This window comes from Anabrus simplex, chromosome 2, assembly GCF_040414725.1.
Source record: "Anabrus simplex isolate iqAnaSimp1 chromosome 2, ASM4041472v1, whole genome shotgun sequence".
Classification (NCBI taxonomy): Eukaryota; Metazoa; Arthropoda; class Insecta; order Orthoptera; family Tettigoniidae; genus Anabrus; species Anabrus simplex.
Genome location: NC_090266.1, coordinates 651,724,158 through 651,746,436, shown reverse-complemented (window position 1 = coordinate 651,746,436; position 22,279 = coordinate 651,724,158). Strand labels below are relative to the sequence as shown.

At 37.1% G+C, this 22,279-nt stretch overlaps 1 protein-coding gene across 1 annotated transcript in view; it reads right to left on the bottom strand.

Annotated features, from left to right (window-relative positions):
• Zir (Zizimin-related) overlaps positions 1–22,279 on the bottom strand; it is a 541,699-nt gene that overhangs the window by 277,411 nt on the left and 242,009 nt on the right. The window contains exons 16-17 of the mRNA XM_067141133.2: positions 12,033–12,201; positions 2,021–2,202 (exon numbers count right to left, since the gene is read on the bottom strand). Coding sequence (XP_066997234.1) covers positions 2,021–2,202; positions 12,033–12,201 — 351 coding nt within the window. The remainder of the gene's footprint in view (positions 1–2,020; positions 2,203–12,032; positions 12,202–22,279) is intronic.

Genomic DNA, 22,279 nt, shown 5'->3' with positions numbered 1-22,279 from the left:
AATCACTATCTAGTCACTTTAAACCAATTGTGCACATACTTTTTTTAGTGAAGTTCAATCTTCACTATCTTATCACTTTAATCTTAATTTGTATGTACTATATTTCTTAAGAATATTTAAATATCACAAAATAAGGAAAAGTATCCAGGCATGTTATGTATGTGGAGAATTTAGTGCCCAGTTAAGGAGTTAGGAAGAACACAAGGCAACAGAACTCAACTGTCAACTGGAACAAGGAGATAAATGAGGAGAGGTTCAAAGATAGAAAAGAAAAAGGGAGAGGATCTATGTTTGTCCTGACCCTCAGCATCTGGATAAGGAGAGTCCACTTGATGGCCATGATTGTTAAGGTGTCAAGTATCTATGGTCTGGTTAGCCAGTTCAAGTCCCGTTGGTGAAAGAAATTTTCACTATCAGAATGTTGGATGACCATGACAATCACTAGATTGCGTGCCAAAAGCCTGGATTTAATTCCAAACCTCTCCATAGAGCTCATACAGAGCAAGAGTACATGATGTTGCTGGTGGTGATTCATCTGTCGTATGGAGACGTTAAGTCATGAGCAGACACCTTGATGTTATTCGACAGAAGTAGGCTATGTGCCGACACTGAGTTTTACCTTCTCCCTAACTCATTACCATCATTCCACACCCAGGCAAGCTCACCTATGATAAGGAGAAATTATGATTATGGTACACAGTGGTAATTTATATTCTTTGGGGGAGGGGGGGGTAAAGATTTAAAATCAAAGTGAAAATATGAGTAATGGAGACTATAGACATATAAATAATTCAAGGAGTTAATCAAACATTTCAGGAATGTTTTAATGTAGAGGATGTAAAATTGGTGAAGAAAAAGAAAGAAAACCCACACAATCAAATGCCATATGGTATCTCCAATAGACTCCTGGGTTCAGTTACTTACATTTACATCCAAATTTTACAACAGAATATGTGTGAACATGTTTGGTACTTAACAGTAGTACTGTATTAGTTATTGTAAAGAAACAAGCAAGTGTCTAATCAAGTCACACATATATAGTCTTTTACCACTTGTATTCATCTTTATCTTAAGTCTCTTCTCTTTCATTTTTCTTGCTTTGATATATATATTTTACATCAAACCGACACAGACAGGTCTTATGGCAATGGTGGGATAGGAAAGGGCTAGGACTGAGAAGGAAGTGACTGTGGCCTTAAATAAAGTACAGCCTTGCGTGAAATGGGAAACCATGGAAAACCATTCTCAGGGCAGCCGAAAGTGAGGTTCAAACCCACTATCGCCTAAATGCAAGATGAGAGCTCCGTGACTCAAACCGCATAGCCAACTCTCTCAGTTCTCTTCCCTTTCCTGATTTTATCTGGCTTTCTTTCTATACTACACTTCCCGTATTAAGATTGAAGATCTGTCAAGATGGCTTCCTGTAAACTGTTGATGTATGCCCTCATGATGAAACTAGAAATCAGAAACAAGCTTGTCGGGGGTAAGAAGGAATGCATATAGCACCAGGACTGATGATAAGTGAACCCATCAATTTAAAGACAACAGTGTATTTGGATATCACGTGGATATGTGGATATCACTTTTATGTTTCCATGTTTGTGATTGTCTCCCGTTACAGGGGCTCCCTCTCCCCACACTGATCTGTCATTATGTTTATCCTATTAAGTAATATCATATTGAATATTGTGTTGTTGACAACTGAGTGCAAAGAAAAATCAAGACCCATCAGAATGTATCAGAACTCATCTGAATACATCACTATGACCCTTTTGACACTCTGTACTACTCATGGCTCCAGCAGTACAGTATCAATCAGACAGTGAAAATCACTCTGCAGATATTTGGAAAAATAATCAAGCAACTGTTCATGCAAAAATCATACTTGCCAGTTGTGTGAGAGAATTCTACAAATAACTGGGGAAAAATTACTGTTCCATTTGCGATCTTGAGGGATTAGTTTCAAAAAAAAGAATGTCAGAATTCAGAAAAAACAAACGCTTAAAGAATACTTTCTTACCTTAAGTGCCGTCCCTTTGATGATGGAAGAGAAAATGGATGAGTGACACCTGGACTTTGAGGAGTAGATACTTCACTCAAAGATTGATTTCCGAATGGATGAGGAAACGTGCACTGGTAAGTAATATATGTCGTCAGCAAACTATGACGGCCATTGATATCATGATTTCCTTCTTGCAATCCCTAAAATAGAAGAACATGGTTTTGCATACACACTACAGATGTAACATTCATATCAGTATACAGCCCTGAGGGAATAAACTGAAGCAAGGTTTCTGTTTAAAACATTATTTTTAAATGGTTGGCAGTAATCTATATATATAAAATAACTTTGACTGACTGACTGACTGACTGACTGACTCATCATCGCGGAGCCAAAACTACTAGACATAATGAAATGAAATTTTGGGGATACATTCATATTAAGATGTAGGTGCTCGCTAAGGGAGGATTTTTGGATATTCCATCGCTAAGCGGGTGAAAAGAGGGGCGAAATTTTAAAATGATTGTATCTATATCTCAAAACTTTGAAAGTTTACAGATGTAAAAATTGGTATTTAGAAACTCCATTAAAAATAAAGAAACACGTATTTTTTTGTTTTCGGAAAATCCCATTAGGAGGGGTGAAAACAGGGGAAAAACGGGTTGAATGCCTTTCAAGAGGATACTTATATCTGCCAGACCTGAAAATTGGTGTTTGGGATCTCCTTTAAAAACAAAGAAACATGTATTTTTTGTGTTTGGAAAATCCAATTAATGGGGGGGGGGGGGGGTGAATTTTTAAAATGAGTGTATCTATATCTCAAAACTTTTAAATATTATAGATGTAAAAATTGGTATTTAGAATCTCCCTCAGAAATAAAGATACACGTATCTTTTTGTTTTTGGAAAATCCTTATACTGTAATAAGGGTGGAAAAGGGTGAAAAATGGGTTGAATGCCTTTAATGAGGCTACTTTTCTTTCAGAACCTGAAGATATTACAGACCTGAAAATTGGTATTTGGGATCTACTTTAAAGATAAAGAAACAGGTATTTTTACGTTTTTGGAAAATCCAAATATGGGGGGTGAAAAGGGGGGCGAATTTTTAAAATGAGTGTATCTACATCTTAAAACTTGAAAAGTTTACAGATGTAAAAATTGGTATTTAAAACCTCCTTTAAAATTAAAGAAACATGTATTTTTGTTTTCGGAAAACCCCAATACGAGGGATGTAAAATGGTGAATAATGGGTTGAATGCCATTATTTTAATTAAGCTACTGATATCTCAAAAATGAAGATGTTACAGATGTGAAATTTGATATTTGGATTCTGCTTTAAAGTAAAGAAACATGTATTCTCGAAAAATCCAACGAAGGGGTGTGTGTGTGTGTGTGTGTGTGTGTGTGTGTGTGTGTGTGTGTGTGTGAGGGAATTGAAAAATTAATTGACTTAATTGTATGAGAATACTTACGTCTAATAAAAACTGAAGTTGTTACAGACGTGAAAATTGGTATTTGGATCTCCTTTAGAAACAAAGAAAACGCGTTTTGTGGGGGGGGGGGGAAGGGGGAATCATCTTGGGGGACGGTATTGAAAAGGAGTTGAATTCCTTACATGAGGTCACACAAATCAAAAACTGAGGAAGTTAGAGTCGTGATAATTGGTATTTAGAAGATCCTTTACTATTAAAGAAACAAGGTTTTTGCCGGAAAATTCAATTGGGGGGGGGGGGGGGAGGAGTGTGAAAGGAAGTGAAAAAAGTGAATTATTTTTATGGGGATACTCATATCTCAAAACTCCAGGTAATAGACGTGAACATTGGTGTTTCGAATCTATTATAAACATAAAGAAACATGCCTTTCTGTTATTTTTGTGGGGGGGGGGTAAATAAACTTAACGGCGGTGGGGTGTAAAAGGAGGTGAGAATAGTTGATTTTACTGTACATAGTGTACTTATAAGGAGCCTCCGTTCCTCAGGTGACAGCGCGCCTGCCTCTCACAGCTGGGTTATGTGGTTCAAATCCCGGTCACTCCATGAGACAGTCGTGCTGGACAAAACGGAGGCGGGACAGGGTTTTCACCGGATACTCCGGTTTTCTCCGTCATCATTCATTCAAGCAACACTGTCCAATATCATTTCATTTCATTTCATTTGTCATTCATTATCCATTGCCCCAGAGGAGTGCGACAGGCTTCGGCAGCCGGCACAATTCCTATTAGGCATATCATCTTCAATACGGAACAATAATGAGAGTTGTTACTTGTAAATACAACTCCTATTGTCGCCGCCAGATGGGGGCTTTATTCATTCCATTCCTGACCCTGTCGAATGACTGGAAACAGGCTGTAGATTCCCAATGTACTTATTCTGATCATAAATCGATCATTTTTTATCTCTCCGGGGTTCGTTTTCAAGAGCCAACTTTTTCTTCGGAGAACGTTCTTAGATTACAGTACATTCTCCTGGCATATAAATAAAAATTTAAACACCTTTGAAATAAACGATAGGAATGAGATTGACCGTCCAAATGTTCACCTCTATAATAAGGTCAACAATGCACGGAATATGTCATTCGTATCACCAGAAATCCCGCACACTTGGCTACGCGCAACAATGGTGCTGGTCACATTGTTAACAATGACAGTGGCAGCAGATGTAATTTACCGCCAAGTAATTAATAATATAATAATAATAATAATAATAATAATAATAATAATAATAATAATAATAATAATAATAATAATAATAATAGTAATAAAAGTGTTGTTCTGGACCGTCGTCAAATGTGCAGACTGCGCTGGAAACGGGTCCTGGATGGGTAATGACTAAGAATGCAGTCCAGCCACGGGTTCAGTACCGCCAAAGCAACCAAGACGACACCACGCCGGGTCTCCTGAAGGATTTGATCCATATTTAAAATTCTTATAGATTTAGGGACCCAACTGACCGGGTGGAAGACCTGGACCTAGCCCGGGAAGTACGAAATCGATTACCGGAAAGAAAGTTTGAAAAATGGGAGGAAACTTGCCGTAATCTATTAGAAAACGAGTCAGATCGCGAATTTCGGCGGATTATATATAAAACAATAAGCATTCAATTATAAATTTCAGTATAATACCATAGCGGGTATCTTGCTAGTATGCTATATATTGCTTATTCTTACAAAGAACATTTGCAAAGTGCCTGGTGGTTATTTAAGTCATCTTTTGTAAATAAACATAAATGATCCTCTAGATGGCAGTAAAACAAGTTTTAGCTTCCCATACTGATTCATCCATTTTCACTACAACAAAATCTGGTCGTAATTCTGGGTAAAAACATACAGGTAATATCCATTTCATCTTATGTAATTTCCCTCGTTCAACATTTGGATGAATACTTTTTTTCGTCAGTGGAAGCAGTTCACCAAATATTTTTGTGAGTGAGATTTACCTGACAACAACCTCCAGAACCGTAATGCTGTCATCAACTTTCATGCATTTATCTATAATCAGTTCTGTGACCCCATATTCAATAATATGATTAAGCATGGCTGGAAGAAAGCTACATTTCCAGTTGAATGTGATGTCTCTGGTACTCCTGACAATGTTATCTGGGACTTGGACATGCTAGTGAATAGTCAGCTGTTGATGGTGTTTTGTCTTTTAGTAGCGATAAAGTAGTTATTGCTTAGCATAACAGAAAAAATTGGTGTGTGAGTGATCCAGTCAGTGTAATTAACAATCTGTGTTAGTGCTTGTCAAAAATAATCAAGATTGGTCATTATTTTTTAAATTTTACATTGGCTAGTTCTTTTGGTCTTTCGAAGAATACGTACAGTAGGTTATGTATGTTAGGTTTACTTTGTTTCACATCTGGGTTGGGGGAGATAGGAAATAATATTTTTCTTGCTATTTGTTTAACATAATTATAATAATTATAAATATTATAAATATAAATAAATATTAATATTATAAATATTATAATTATAAATATAATTATAATCTATAATCTATAAGATTATAATCTATAAGTTTCATTTCCGTATTGATTATATTCACAAATATGAAGTATTGAAGCTTCCACCTAATCAATACATATATTTATATATTATTGTTCTACAGGACCGGTTTCGACCTTGTGAAGGTCATCTTCAGCTGACAATCATAACATACAGTTAAAACATCACAATAAGAATGTCACATGATATGGGTAAAAACATTGTCATTACAAATGTTCTAATTTAAATAATCGCCTGCATTAACTGATATAATAATTAAAACTTAACATTACTATATGTACATGAATGATGTATGTTAAAATACATTTTTCTTAAATTATAAAGGTGTCACATAGTACGTTATCAATTTGCAAATGTTTTCCGTCTTATCTTCGTCTACGTTAATCGGTGTGAGAGTTAAAACTTTGCAATAATATTATGTGCGCAGGTGATATATGTTGAATGTACAATATTCTTGGATTGTGGAGTGTCAACTGTTCCACATTAAAACTTATGACTGGATGAATAAAACATTTTGAAGTACAGGTTAATTCTTGCGGCATGTTGTGTATGCGACTATGCTATGATATATGATCAGCCGTGTTCATCTACTGGTGGAATAATAGTATGAGCTTCTTGAGGTACTATGAACACTTATGTTGAAATCAGGTAGTTGTCCGGTGTTTAGTGCGGGACTTTGTCGATATATACACAAAGCTTATAGTTTATGTTAAGACTGCATTGACCATAAAATTTGATAAATGTAGATAGGTTGTTGTTTTAGCGACGTGCTTCCCTTAGTTATTTGATTTTGTCACATGTCAATATGTATTACTTGATTTCAACATATCTTGTGTTTCTTTGGTTAGCGTGAAAGCTTCTTTCTTCACTTTGTGTTGTAGCACGTATTTTGTATCTGTAAGTAGAAATAAAGTGTAACATATGTTGCGTCTGCCAAGTTTGTTTTGAAGTTGGAATGGGTATGCGTGTACTTAATGTAGATGTTGACACTTGATGTGTGCTATTCGGCAGCACGTCGAGCATTGTTCCGTGTTTGTCTGAAGTTGCTGCTTGTGGCTGCGGAGGGGAAGTTCAGAGGGGTAGAAGGAGCGGCTGTTGAGGAAGTAGAACTGGAGCGGGGGGTGTTCTTTTATATGTACTGGGTCTTGTTTTTTAATTCTTTTTAGGTAAATGTTTTTTAGGAAAGGGATAACTGCATTGAAAAGAATGTTAACTTTGTCCGTAATTTCATTTAAATTGAAGTTTGGATTGGCGTACTGATCTAGGTTGATATAGAATTCTTCCATTATATTGAGTAAGGGGCTCTTGGGGTTGGTGCTTAGAATTTCCATATCGTTTTCAATGTTTGTACATTTTTGTTTGAAGTCTTCAATGTGTTGGCCTATGGCTGAGAAATGACTGTGTTTTACTGCATCGATATGTTCATTGTAACGTATCTGAAAGTTCCTTCCAGTACGTCCGATATAACTGGCTTCACAGTTGTTGCACTTCATACGATATACTCCTGAGTGATTATAATTATTGTTGATGGATTTGGAGTTGTGTAGAATATTGGCGTTGTTATATGTAGTTCTGTAGGCTATTTTTAGATTTTGTTTCTTGAAAATGTTCGTTATAGGATATATGCGGGTGTTGTTGAAAGTGAATAGTACGTAGTCTTTCTTAGTTTTGTCAGTTCTGATTAGTTTTGATTTGGGTTGATTTTTTATTTTGTATATGATTTTGTTGATCATTTCTTTTTTGTATCCGTTTTCTCTGGCTAGTTCGTGATTCAGGTTAAGTTCTTTGTTTAGTTCTTCTTGTGTTAGTGGTATATTAAAAGCTCTATATATCATACTATGGTATGCTGCTTTCTTATGTGCGTTAGGGTGGATGGAGTCTATTTTTATTGTGTTGGACGTATGTGTGGGCTTTCTGTATATTTTATATGATAAATGACTTTCGTGCCTGGTTATAGATATGTCTAGGTAATTTATAGTATGGTTGTTTTATGTTTCCATGGTGAATTTTATGTGCAGATCTATTTCATTTAATTGTTCTAATATTTTGGTTTCATAAGTATATCTATTGTCTATTATGACAAAGATATCATCTACAAATCTACACCAGAAAAATATATTGTTTATTTTGTTGATTTCTTGGTTTCTAAGTAATCTATGTAGATTTTGGCTAGTATGCCTGATGTTTGGGATCCCATTGGTAAGCCTTGTTGTTGATATATGGTATCATGAAATTTGAAGTAATTATTGTTGATAGTGAAATGAAGTAATTTTACAAACTCTTCTATTTCAAGGATACTGAGTTTGCTGTGGTTTTTAAGATTATATTCTATTATTTTTATGGTTTTTTGTGTGGATATGTTTGGGTACATGTTTATTATGTCGTATGATGCTAATCTGTGGTGTTGTTCGATTTTTATTTCTTTTGTGATATTACAGAAGTCTATTGAATTTCGTACGGTTTTTTGGCTAAAAATACATAGTGTCTTTTAAGGAATGTTTGGATGAATTGTGACAGTTTGTAAGTTGGACTCGGTCTGTAGTTTATTATAGGTCTCATTGGTATGTTGTCTTTGTGAATTTTCGGGTAGGCTTTAGCGGTCGGTAATCTGGGGTTCATTGCGATGAGTTTTGCAGTTTCTTGTTCATTTAGAAGAAAGTGAGTATTTTTTAGTAACGTTTTTAGATTTCTTTGGATACTGTTATTTGGGTCTTTATTTTTGATTTGAAAGGTGTTATCTAGAAAGCAAAGTTTGGTTTCGGCTATGTATTCGTTTTTGTCCATGATGACAGTAGTATTGTCTTTATCTGCTTTAGTTATTAGTAAATTGTTCTGTTTAATTTTGTTTTTGAGTTTTTTTATTTGTATGTTGTTCACAGTACTTTTGTTGTTATTATCATTACTGATTCTGTTGATGTACTGTGGTGATCTTTTCTTAATTTCGTATCTAACTTTATCACGCTGTTCGTAAGGAATTTTATTTATGGCATTCTCGGTTTCCGTAATGATTGTAGTGATATTCTGGAAGGATGAAGTGTTTCCCCAATTATGTTTGGGTCCCTTACTCAGTATAATGGATTCTGTTTCGTCGAAGGTCGTATCTGTTAGATTTTTCATTGGTGGATGGAATGTGTGTTGGTTGCTGTTATTAGGTCTAATAGGGTAGTTGCTGTTAGGACCATTATTTTGTGTATTTTGACTTTGTGATTGTTTCAGTGCATTTAATTTCTTATTTAATGTGTTCTGTTTTTGAATGGCTATATTTGTTAATTTTTCATTAGTAATTTGTTGAAAATTGTCCCAGTGACTGACTGGTAGGTCGTGGGAGGCTTTCAGATGTGTTTCATAAAGTTGTATGTTAAGGTGTTGTTTTTTCCTATAAAAATTTTATTTCTTCTTTCAGCCAGATTTTATTTGTCTTTTTCTATGTATTACGAGTTTGGTTGTTATTTCTATGTTTGTTGTTGTATTTTTTGAGGAATTTAGGCGTTAGTTCATTTAATAGACATTCTTTTAGAAAGGTGATGCTTTTGACTACATTTGTTATTTTGATTTTCAGATTTTGATACTTGTAGGCAGTTCGCTTTGCCTGGTTGGCTGTTATATCACAATCTATAAGTTTCATTTCCGTATTGATTATTTTCACAAATATGAAGTATTGAAGCTTCCACCTAATCAATACATATATTTATATATTATTGTTCTACACGACCGGTTTTGACCTTGTGAATGTCATCTTCAGCTGACAATCATAACATACAATTAAAACATCACAATAAGAATGTCACATGATTTGGGTAGAAACATTGTCATTACAAATATTCTAGTTTAAATAATCGTCTACATTAACTGATATAATAATTAAAACTAAACATTACTATATGTACATGAATGATGTATGTGAAAATACATTTTTCTTAAATTATAAAGGTGTCACATAGTATGGATAAAAACCTTATCAATTTGCAAATGTTTTTGTCTTATCTTCGTCTACGTACATTGTACATTCAACATATATCACCTGCGCACATAGTATTATTGTAAAACCATGGAAAACCATCTTCGGGGCTGCCGACAGTGGGGCTCGAACCCACTATCTCCCGATTACTGGATATTAAGCGACTGCAGCTATCGAGCTCAGTGTCCAATGACTGACTGACGTTGTAATGTATCTTGCAAGACAAGCACTTCCTTTCAGAGCGCATGCAGAAGATAAAAGTTCCTTAAATCACAGAAATTACACAGAATTCATAACGCTGCTGAGCAAGTACGACGACACACTGGCAAATCATTTGCAGAAAGCAACAGTGTTCACAGGTCTTTCACATCAAATACAAAATTATTTAATCGACAGAGTAACCAGTCTGTTATTGACCGAAATAAAAAAAGAAATATCACAGTCACCATTCATAGGGATTATTATTGATGAAACTACTGATATTTCTACCCATTCCAACTTTCAGCTGTTGTTAGGTACACGTCTACTGATGGAGAAGTACAGGAGCGATTTCTTGGATTTATCGATGTAAGTGCAGATCGCAGTGCTCCTGCTCTTGCAGATCACGTGTTACACATACTGGACGACTTCAACTGTGGTTCTAAAGTAGTCGCTCATTGTTACAATGGAGCTGCAGTGATGTCAGGAGACCTCAGTGGTTTACAGAAAAGAGTGAAATACAAATATCCCGACGCTATATTCACACATTTTGCTCACAGACTGAACCTTGTCCTTACACAGACAACTTCTAATATAAAGGAATGTAAAATATTCTTCATGACTCTGAGTAGCTTGGCCTCTTTCTTTTCTAATTTGACAAAGAGAACTGCTGCATTAGATAAAGAAGTCAAGAGACGATTTCCTAAAGTGTCAATATAAAATGTCCGTTATTGGACATTATAAATTTTCCAGCTAACACATTCCTGGTTGTCAGCGTTTCGCCGTCCGACTCGTTGGCTGAATGGTCAGCATACTGGCCTTCCGTTCATAGGGGTCCCGGGTTCGATTCCCGGCCGGTTCGGGGAATTTAACCTTCATTGGTTAATTCCAATGGCACTGGGGCTGGGTGTTTGTGCTGTCTGCAACATCCCTGCAACTCACACACCACATATAACACTATCCTCCACCACAATAACACGCAGTTACCTACACATGGCAGATGCCGCCCACCCTCATCGGAGGGTCTGCCTTACAAGGGCTGCATTCGGCTAGAAATAACCACACGAAGAAAAAAAGAAGTGTTTTGCCTCAGTGCTACAATTAGCCTACGCAGTGGCCTCCACGGTATGCACTAGCCAGCGTCTTGGTAGGTGCGCTAGGTACCAACTGATGAGCCCAGCCTAGCACACAAGGGCGAAACGCTGGCAACCAGGAATGAGTTCGCTGGATAATTTATAATGTCCAATAACGGTCCATTTATATTGGCATTATAAATTTACTCATTCGGAACAAATATTTCAGATTCCCTATGGGAATCAACATCTATATCATCCGTGTGCTAAAGTTGTGCTAGAAAATTTAGTCACTCACAGATAATTTAGACATTCCATCAGAAGCAAAACTCAAACAACCACAACTGTTCTTAAAAGGCCAACAGGTTTGAATTCAATTGACTGTTGCACTAGTGATAAAAATAATATACTCATTCAAAACTTCATGAGACACAATGTGCTATTATATTCTGACAAGAAGTACGTGATGCCATTTTTTGCTCCAAGTCTGATTAAAACAGTTGTGGCCAGTCAAGCTTTACTTCTGAGGAAGTAGAGCAAAGACATTGAGAAACAAAATTTTCCTGCAGTTTGTCTTTTTCACAAAGCACAAACCCAAAAGACCTCATGTCTAGGACAGATTTTTCTGATTATTAAAGGACACCTTTGAATAGATCGATCGATCAATCAATCAATCAATCAATCAATCAATCAATCAATCAATCAATCAATCAATCAATCAATCAATCAATACCTAGTAGGGATTCATGGGAATATTATAAACAAATGCCAATTCATAAACAATAATAACAATCACTTACAGTTATATTCCTGACAAGCATTGCTAAAGCTTCAAAGGAAGTCTGACCAATATTCATAAGCTGACCAAGTACACTGGGTGGTTTCACCATCAGAAGTAAAAGTTTGTTGATGACTAGATGTAAGAATTTAACCAGAGGTTCTGATTTGGCATGGTTCAGATCTAGGATGCTGAAACAAACAAACAATCAAACAAAACAAAATTATACAGATATTTATAGCACATTCACCTAGAAGCAAAAATAGAGGAAGGTTTAATCAAGATATTCAATCTGTAAATCACACAAATAACACCATCATTCTTCCCCCAAATACTTCACTTACACTCTGTTGTTTTGGTCATCAGTCCATAGACTAGTTTGGTGCAGCTTTCAATGCCTTCCTATCCTGTGCTACCCTTTTCATTTCTACGTAACTACTACAACCTAAATCTACTCTAATTTGTTTGTCGTATTCATGCCTTAGTCTACCCCTACTGTTCTTACCGCCTACACTTCTATAAAAAACCAACTGCTAGTTGCTTTACATCGCACCAACACAGATAGGTCATATGGCGATGCTGGGACAGGAAAGGCCTAGGAATAGAAAGGAAGCGGCCGTGGCCTTAATTAAGGTACAGCCCCAGCATTTGCCTAGTGTGAAAATGGGAACCACGGAAAACCATTTTCAGGGCTGCCGACAGTGGGGTTCGAACCCACTACCTGCGAGCTCCTAACCGCACGGCCACCTTGCCCGGTAAATTAAAAAAAACAAAAAAACAACTGAACAAGTCCTAGGTATCTTAAGATGTGTCCTATCATTCTAACATATTCTGGTCAAATTTAACCAAATTGTTCTCCTCTCACCAATATGAACCAGTATCTCTTCAACAGTGATTCGATCTACCCACGTTACCTTCAGGATTCTTCTGCAACACCACATTTCTAAAGCTTTTATTTTCTTTCTTTCCGGGCTAGTTATTGTTCATGTTTCATTTCCATACAATACCACGCTCCAGACAATGGTCTTCAAAAAATCGTTCTAATTAGCATATCAATGTTCAAAGTGTGCAAACTTCTTTTCTTAAGAAAGGTCTTCGCTATTTGTGCTCGTCTGCATTTTATGTTGTCCTTCTGCCATCGTTATTTATTCTACTACCCAAGTAACTAAAATGATTTATAATGAAAGCTAAGCTTAAAATTAAGCCATTTCAAAACAAATACTTACATAAACAAAATAAAGAATAAAGTGTATATTCTGTTTTTATTCCTTCTCAGCTTATGAAATAATAATAATTGTCACTGTTCCTTTCCTTCGATATAAGACCAAGATGATGATGAGGATGATGATGATGATTATTATTATTATTATTATTATTATTATTATTATTATTATATTATTATTATTATTATATTATTATTGTTGTTGTTTAAAGTGCCTATCTTGGATATAAACGAGAGTAATATTAAATTATAACAAAAACAGGACACATAAAACACCCTTTCTTTCAGAATCTCTTATCCAGATACAACTAAATCATTGGATATAGGGTTCCCCTTTATTTTACTCTATACTACCTGTAGTAGCCATCACTGATGGGGCAATCACTTAACGTGTGCAGGATTACATGTTTGTCCACCACTCGCATTTTTTGCCCACATTCTGAGACATATTAGTGGGGATGCCTGTACCTGTCAGCAACTTCTTGTGATGTACTCGCTTCTTTGCCCTCTGTGGCCCTTTGCACTCTCATTTTCTTTTGCATTATTGCTGATTTTTATATGGTCCCTTCCTTCCCGTATAAAAGAAAGCCATGTATCAGGTTAGTATTCAGAAATTACTGACAGATGTACAAAGCCTTTAAAACACTATTGGAACAATTTCCATACCAACTCTCTTTACAATCTATACAGTTAGTAACCTGCTTTTGGACTTAAACTTTCACATGACTGCCACTGATATTTGTACTATTTTTGCCTGTATCAGAAAAAAAGTACAGAACGAAAAATCGCCATGAGCTATTTCATGAAAACCAACCTGAGAGAGATACGATTTTTATACATTATGCCCCATGTGAAGCACATCCTCCTTCTGATTTTTTAAAAACATAGCTAAGATCATAATCAAACTTATTCTAAACAGAACACAAAGTTTCATTTAAATTCACACATCCGTTTTTCCCGTGATGTTGCAACAGATACAGACAAACATTACAATGAATTCAACATAGGTCATTACAATCACATCAGTACTCTCATCAGAGTGCAATATTAATTGACTGGAACGTTGCATTTAAAAGAAATGTTATCATATGAAATACTTGATCAACTGAAAAAAAAAAAAAAAAAAAGGGACAGTTACCCCTGTTTTTACAAACAATATTAACAGTGAAAAGTTCCAGAGTTAGAATGACTCCGCCATAGACGGCGATGAACAATGCTCTGATATTTTCCATTAAGTGCACACCCTGCCCATTCCTATCAGCGCCTCATAGCAGAAACAGAATAGCTGGAATACGATGACAAACCAGTGTCTCACGTAACAGAACATGTATGAACCAGAGGAATGATATAGATGTTGATTCTCATAGGAAGCCTAAAATATTTGTCCCGAATGAGTAAATTTATAATACAAACATAGATGGTACATCATTGGACATTATAAATTTTCCAGCTCACTCATTCCTGTTTGCCAGTGTTTCATCCCAGTGTGCTAAATTGGGCTCATCAGTTTTACCAACTACTTGGTAGCACACCTACCAAGAAGCATGGCTAGTGCATACCATTGCCTGCTGTCCATTTCACAACATTATCGAGGTCAATTTGCTGTCGCTCACAATTCTGCAAACCACCTACTACTCTATACAGAATAACATCATTGCAAAAAGCCTTATCTCTGATTCCACTTCTTTATTCATATCATTTATATATACATATAAGTAAACATAAAAGTCTATTAAAATGCCTTGAGGAATTCCCCTCTTAATTATTACAGAGTCAGATAATGCTTTGCCTACTCTAATTATCTGAGATCTATTTTCTAGAAATACAGCAACCCATTCAGTCACTCTTTTATCTAGTCCAATTGCACTCATTTCTGCCAGTAGTCTCCCATGATCAACCCTATCAAATGCTTCAGAAAGGTCAATTGTGATAAAGTCCACTTGACCTGAATACAAGATATCTGGCATATCTTGCTGTAGTACTACAAGTTAAGCTTCAGTGGAATAACGTTTCCTAAATCCGAACTGCCTTATATCGAACCAGTTATTAATTTTGCAAACATGTCTAATAAAATCAGAAAGAATGCATTCCCAAAGCTTACATGGAATGCATGTCAAACTTACTGGCCTGAAATTTTCAGCTTTATGTCTATCACCCTTCCCTTTATACATAGGGGCTACTATAGCAATTCTCCATTCATTTGGAATAGCTCCTTCATGCAAAAAATAATCAAATACGTACTTCAGATATGGTACTATATCCCAACCCATTGACTTTAGTATATCCCCAGAAATCTTATCAATTCCAGCCGCTTTTCTATTTTTCAACTTTTGTATGTTATTGTAAATATCATTGTTATCATAAGTAAATTTTAATACTTCCTTAGCATTAGTCACCTTCTATATATGCATATAATCCTTGTAACCAACAATCTTTACATACTGCTGACTGAATACTTCTGCCTTTTGAAGATTCTCACATACACACTCCCCTTGTTCATTAATGATTCCTGGAATGGCCTTCTTGGAACCTGTTTCTGCCTTAAAAGTACCTATACATATCCTTCCATTTTTCACTAAAATTTGTAAGTCTGCCAATTATGCTTGCCATCATGTTATCCTTAGCTGACTTCTTTACTAAATTCAGTTTCCTACTAAGTTCCTTCCCCATTTCTAAATCTATTACTTTCCAACCTGCACCTCCTTCTTAATTCCTTTATTTCTCTATTATAACAAGGTGGGTCTTTACCATTCCTTACCACCTTTAAAGGTACAAACCTGTATTCACATTCCTCAACAATTGCTTTAAACCCCCAGAGTCTGTTCATATTTTTATTTACCGTCTTCCACCGATCATAGTTACTTTTTAGAAACTGGCTCATGCCTGCTTTATCAGCCATATGGTACTGCCTAATAGTCCTACTTTTAAGACCTTCCTTTCTATCACATTTATTTTTAACTACGACAAAAACAGCTTCATGATCACTAATGCCATGTATTAATTTGGTTTCTCTATAGTGCTCATTTGGTTTTACCTTCACCACGTCCTGGATATTCCTCCCTCTAGTTGGTTCCATCCCTTTCTGAATAAGCTGTCCATCCCATATTAATTTATTTGCCATTTGTTGGTCATGCCTCCTGTCATTCACATTACCTTCCCAACTGACATTTGGTAAATTCCAATCTCCCACTACAATCACATTCCTTTCCATGTCGTTTCCCACACAGCTGATTATCTTATCAAATAATTCTGAATCAGTGTCAGCTCTACCCTTTTCCGGTCTGTACACTCCAAAGACATCAAGTTGCCTATTCTTCTTCTTTGTCATTTAGACCTACTGAGGACCTCGGAGCTCATATCTACTCTTCGGTAAAGTTGTTGCTTTCTTCTTCTTCCAATACTCCTTCATTTGCTGACTATGAGCCAGCTTTCTCTCCTCCGTCCACTTAGTACCTGTAGTCTTCTCACTTGTAAGGGACGTTGGGAAAACTCCGTGTCGGATGGCTTGACGGAACAGTAGTCGGTCATGAGTTTGTCCCAGTGGGATATCTAGTAGTTCCATATCCAACTTAACTGACGTGATCCAGTTGTTCTTAGAAGCCTTGCCTCTTCCTGTTACTGTGAATATCCTGTTGGTGAGTCTTTTGGAATCCAGACGGGCCAAGTGTCCATAAAAGGTCAGGCGCCTTTTCCTTATAGACGTGACAATGTCCTCCTGGTGTTCATACAGTTCATCATTATGGCGGATTCTGTAAGTGCCTCCTTCCTCTCTGATTGGTCCTAATATCCTCCTCAGGATCTTCCTCTCTTTTAACTCCAGCTTTCTGAGTGAGTCCTTCCTAGCCATTACAAGGCACTCAGAAGCATACAGAACAGATGGTTTGACTACCGAGTTGTAGTGTCTGAGTTTGAGGTTCTTGGAGAGGCACTTAGATGAATAGATACTACGATGCGAGTGATAAGCCCTTTCAAACTTGGTACATCTGGCACCTATGGCTAGGTTCTCGCTCTGATTCGCAGAGATCCATTCTCCCAAGTACTTAACTGCAGGTACTTTTCGTATGGTAGCGTCTGTGAGAGGAATTGTAGAAGGGGTCTCCTTGATATTGGTCATGAATTCAGTCTTCTGGATGCTGATCTTCGGACCAGTCTTAACCGCTACACTATAAAGACTCTGTAAGTTGTAGGTAGCCTCCTCTATATTGTTTGCCAGAAGAATGAGGTCATCGGCAAAGGCTAGGCACAGGACAATGAGGTTGTCTCTCTTGTACCCAAGCTTCAGTCCAGCTCCCGGTGGTAGCATCATTCTCCATTCCCTAATGATCTTTCCCAGGACATAGTTGAAGAGAATGCAGGAGAGACTATCACCCTGTCTAACTCCTGTTCTGATTGGAAAGCTTTCGGATAGTTCACCTCTGAACCTGACCTTGGACGTCGTGTTTCTCAGAGTGGCTTGAACCAATCGTAGGGTATTCCCATCCAGACCAAGTTCCCATAGTATGGAGAAAAGGGTGTCTCTGTCCACAGAGTCATAAGCTTTCTGAAAATCTACTAGGACCACCACCCAGGGATGTTCACCTCGGCTTATGTAATTGAGAACTGTCTTAAGATTGTGTATCTGTTCTGGACAAGATCTAGTCTTACAGAAACCAGCTTGGTATTCACCTAACTGTGAGTCTATCTGTGTAGTGACTCTATTGAGCAGGGCTACATAGAGGATCTTGTAGGTAATTTGTAACAAGGAAATACCTCTATAATTGTTGAGGTCTCTCTTACTTCCCTTCTTGTGGAGGGGATGAATCACGGCAGACGTCCATCCTTCAGGTAGGGACTCTGTTGTCCATGATTTTATGGATGCTCTGCAAAGACTGGTCATCTGCATGTTTCCACATCTCAGCAACTATGCCGTCTTCACCTGAAGCCTTGTTGTTCTTGAGACCAGCGATGATGTCCTTTATTTCTTCTCTCGTAGGTGGTTGAGAATCAGGGTTCCTGTGTGAAGGCTCATGGAAAATAAGCTTTTCTTTAGGTTCCTCTGCATTTAGTAGCTTCTGGAAATAATCTGCAAGAGTTTTGGTACAGTCTTTATTGTTCATTTGAAGTTTTCCATCTGGCCCGTGGAGGATGAGGGTAGGAGCTGTGTACTGGGTCGTTTGCTTCTCAAGTCCTTTGTACAGGTCTCTTGAGTCGTTTCCCTGAAAATTATTTTCAGCCTGTTGCATTAGGCTCCTGAGGTAATTTCTCTTGGCACTGCAGATGGTGTTAGCTGTAGCTTTTCTTTGCATGAGGAAGGCTTCATAATTGGCTTCAATTTTATGTCGGTTCCACCTAGTCCAGGCTTTACGCCTTTCTTCTATAACCTCATCACACTTGGAACTCCACCATGGGTGTTTGCCTTTGGTTGATGAGGCAGGGATAGTTTCTTGAGCGGCATCCAGTAAGGCCTTTTGTAAGGCAGGCCATCCTTCTTTCTCTGTATTCTTCCTGAGGGTATCCTGAAAATCACAATCCTCATCGCGCAGTCGCAGTGTGTTGAACCTGGGTATCTTATGGCTACTTTGGAGAGTTGGTGTTTTTCTAAAGGGTTGCATATTAATCTTGACAAGTGAAAGGTAGTGATCAAAATCTATGTTGGCTCCTCGTAATACCTTGACGTTCTGTATGTCCGTATGATTTTGCCATGCTATAGCAACATGGTCTAACTGGAATTCACCAAGCCTATTATCTTTAGAAATAGCTTACAAATTCTGCTTTTACCAGAATGTACACTCCCCCTCCTACCATTCTTATCCTATCTCTATGATACACACTCCAGTTCCATAAGAAAATTTCTGCATCTATTATAACATTTCCCAGCCATGATTCAACTCCTATTACAATATCTTGTAAGTATATATCTATCAAATTACTTAATTCTGTTCCTTTCTTTACAATACTTCTACAGTTCAACACTAATGTTTTTATGTCATCCCTACTCCACTTCCAGAACCCTGTACCCTTACCACCGCTCCGTAGACCACCCCGCTTTCCTACATGCACCTCCTTATAATCCTTCCAAACAAATTTCCTAACTCATTTGTATGACTGCAGTTTAAGGTAAGGCCATCTGAGCGCAGATTGCAATCTCCTACCAACCCATTAGGATCTAGAAATCTCACTCCCAGTTTCCCACATACCCACACTATAGTCTTATTTAAATCCCCAATCACCCTCCCCAGCCAGTATCCCTCCTACACAGTATTCCTCTGATAACAATCTCCACTTCCTTAAACTTCACACGTGCTGCATTTACCAGATCCCACATTTCCCCAACTATGTTGGTACTGTAGTTATACCAGCTTGCCTACATTGTTGGTAGCAACGAGAAACACTACAACCTCCTCCTTCTCTTCTACTTTCTTCAACATCTGCCTCAACCTAATTCCTGGATAACAACCTACCCTGGATCCCTTTCCTCCACACACTTTCCCCACATGTCTAACAATGGAATCCCCCATGACAAGAGCCTCAACCCTACCCACCTCATTTGATCCCCTACCCATCTTTTCTGCCCTATCTTTACTGACAGCTGCAGAAGCTACTTCCTCCTCCCTTTTCTCCCTCCCATGACCCTGTTCAACCTGACTTTTCCTATCCTCTATTCTACATTTCCCTTTCGTACCTTTCCCCTCCCTCCTACTTCCACTCTTCTCCGGAACAGTTCCCTGTTCCTTATCTTCCATCTGTTGTTCTATCTGCAGTGACTCATACCGATTTCTCACAGACACCTGTCGTAAATTCTGATCCTGTATAGGGCCCTTAGCCTGTAATCTCCTTCCCCTTAGAACATTAGACCACCTGTCTTCTACAGTTCCCCACTTTCCTTCCCATCCCTCTTTTACACCTGCTGTATCCTGTACATTCTTTGAGGGAGGCTTACCTTCCTTCCGGTATTCTGAGAGAATCCTAATTGTCTCCCTCAAACTTTCCAACTCCTCCCTCATACTCGTTAATGCCTGGCCACACCCACAATTCTTACACTTGCACTCCTTAGCTATTCTTTACAGAAAAACGAAAATAAAATAAAAATAAAATAATTATTATGTGCAAAAAAAAAAAAAAGGAAAGAAATATTGTCTAGGATAGTACACAAAGATATCACATGACAATAAGGTAATTAATATACTACTACACTACAATACTACTTAGTTGTATTCTATTTTTATCCTACAACACCCTAGCAAGATAAAAACTGCCGTTAATTACTGAATACTGAAAGGAATACACAAAAATTACACAATTCTCATTATAACAACAGAATTCTAGTAAGAGAGATTTTATGGATACCTCTACTATAGGCCTAATACAAAAATATTTTACAATAATAAAATAAGCATGCTAATTTGTAATAGATATTACTCATACACTACAGTACACTACAATAACTTTTAACTACATTCAGACATATCCTAAATATCCTAATGGTACTACTAAGCACAAACAGAAATGAAATTTGCAACATCTACTCAAAGATTACCAGTACCAACAAAGCTAAATGCTTAGACAGATTATTATTAGTACTATTTTATCTTACTACGGTCTAATAGATACACATGCAAAGATACACATGAATATAGCAGGTAAGATACGGTTCTAAATATACTGTTCCTACACTACTATTATCAACTGAAATGTGGTTATATGATTTTTACAGCTGGAGGATTACTATTATTTTGCCTATTACATGGGCCAGAGAATAAAAGTGTCCTTAAATGCTGAAAAATGAGAGATTGTCTACAATAATTCTGTCAAAACTATGCCGGGGGCTTGAACTGCAATATTATTGCGATATAGGAGATATAGGAGTTTGACTATTAACTTTCACTCGACGAATAAACGAAGGTACAAAGTACAAAGTATGCCGGGAACTTAGACTACAAATTATCGTAATACATTAATCAGCTGATTTTTGTATTTGTTTACACAATTACCATGTGCATGTACTCTTTGATCTCGTCAGAATGCAGCAACAATCATCAACCAATCTAAAGACTATTGAGTACTGTAATTGTCCAGTGAAGTACCGTGTGTTCTCTTTAACTTCTTTATAAATTGAAGTTTACAGACATATCGTGTTATTTAATTGAATAAATTATTACCTTCGTGATAGTTTTAACGGATATCTACACGAAATACTGGAAAAGCTAAAGAAGATGTTATAAATATCCCAAATTGCAACAGAAAATAAGACAAGGAAATAGAGATGAGGGAGATTGTTGGGATGACTGGTCTGGAGAGTGACCAAAAGGAGTGGTCATATGAATTTTTAATGAAATGTGTAAATGTATTCTCTGATAAACTGGGTTTGATTAATTTGTTTACACACAGTTTCAACATTACAGATGGGTCTGGTTTTACTAGTTATCGTTATCGGATACCTCAAGCACATGCAAAAGCTGTGGATGATTTAGTCCCAGAAATGCTGGCTGATGGCATCATTGAGAAGGCAGGGGAACAATGGGTTAAGTAGCAGAATAGGAATCCAGGGGATAGTTTTCAAATAGGGGAGTAGAATTTGTTAAGAGTTTCTCACCTGTCATCAGCAGATAACTCCTGGTTTGCTGTGAGCATGTCAGCCAAATCAGCTTGAAAATCGGCACATTACAATTTGCTCATAGTAAAAGTACAATCTTTCGGGTTTCCATGACAATAAATTAGGACACAGAGGATCGACTCACTTTTCTAACTACCGCAGTGGAAGAAGTTCACAGCTTTAGTGTTAAAATTACGACACAGAGAAAAGGACTTTTACATTTCTCCGACCTCATTTCAAGCTAGCAAATATAGGGAGAATATTGCGCTGAATAGCTTCTTCTCAACTAAGCATTTTTCTGCAAATGCAACTCAACACAGACTGGAACAGATGTACAGGAAGACAGCACATGTGTGCTTACCCCCTTCCACCTCCCCTCTTGCATCATTTGCCTCAGCGCTACCACAGTCCAGGTGGCCTTGAAGTACTGGTGAGCGTTTTGGCGAATCAGAATGCCACATTTTTCTTTAATAAT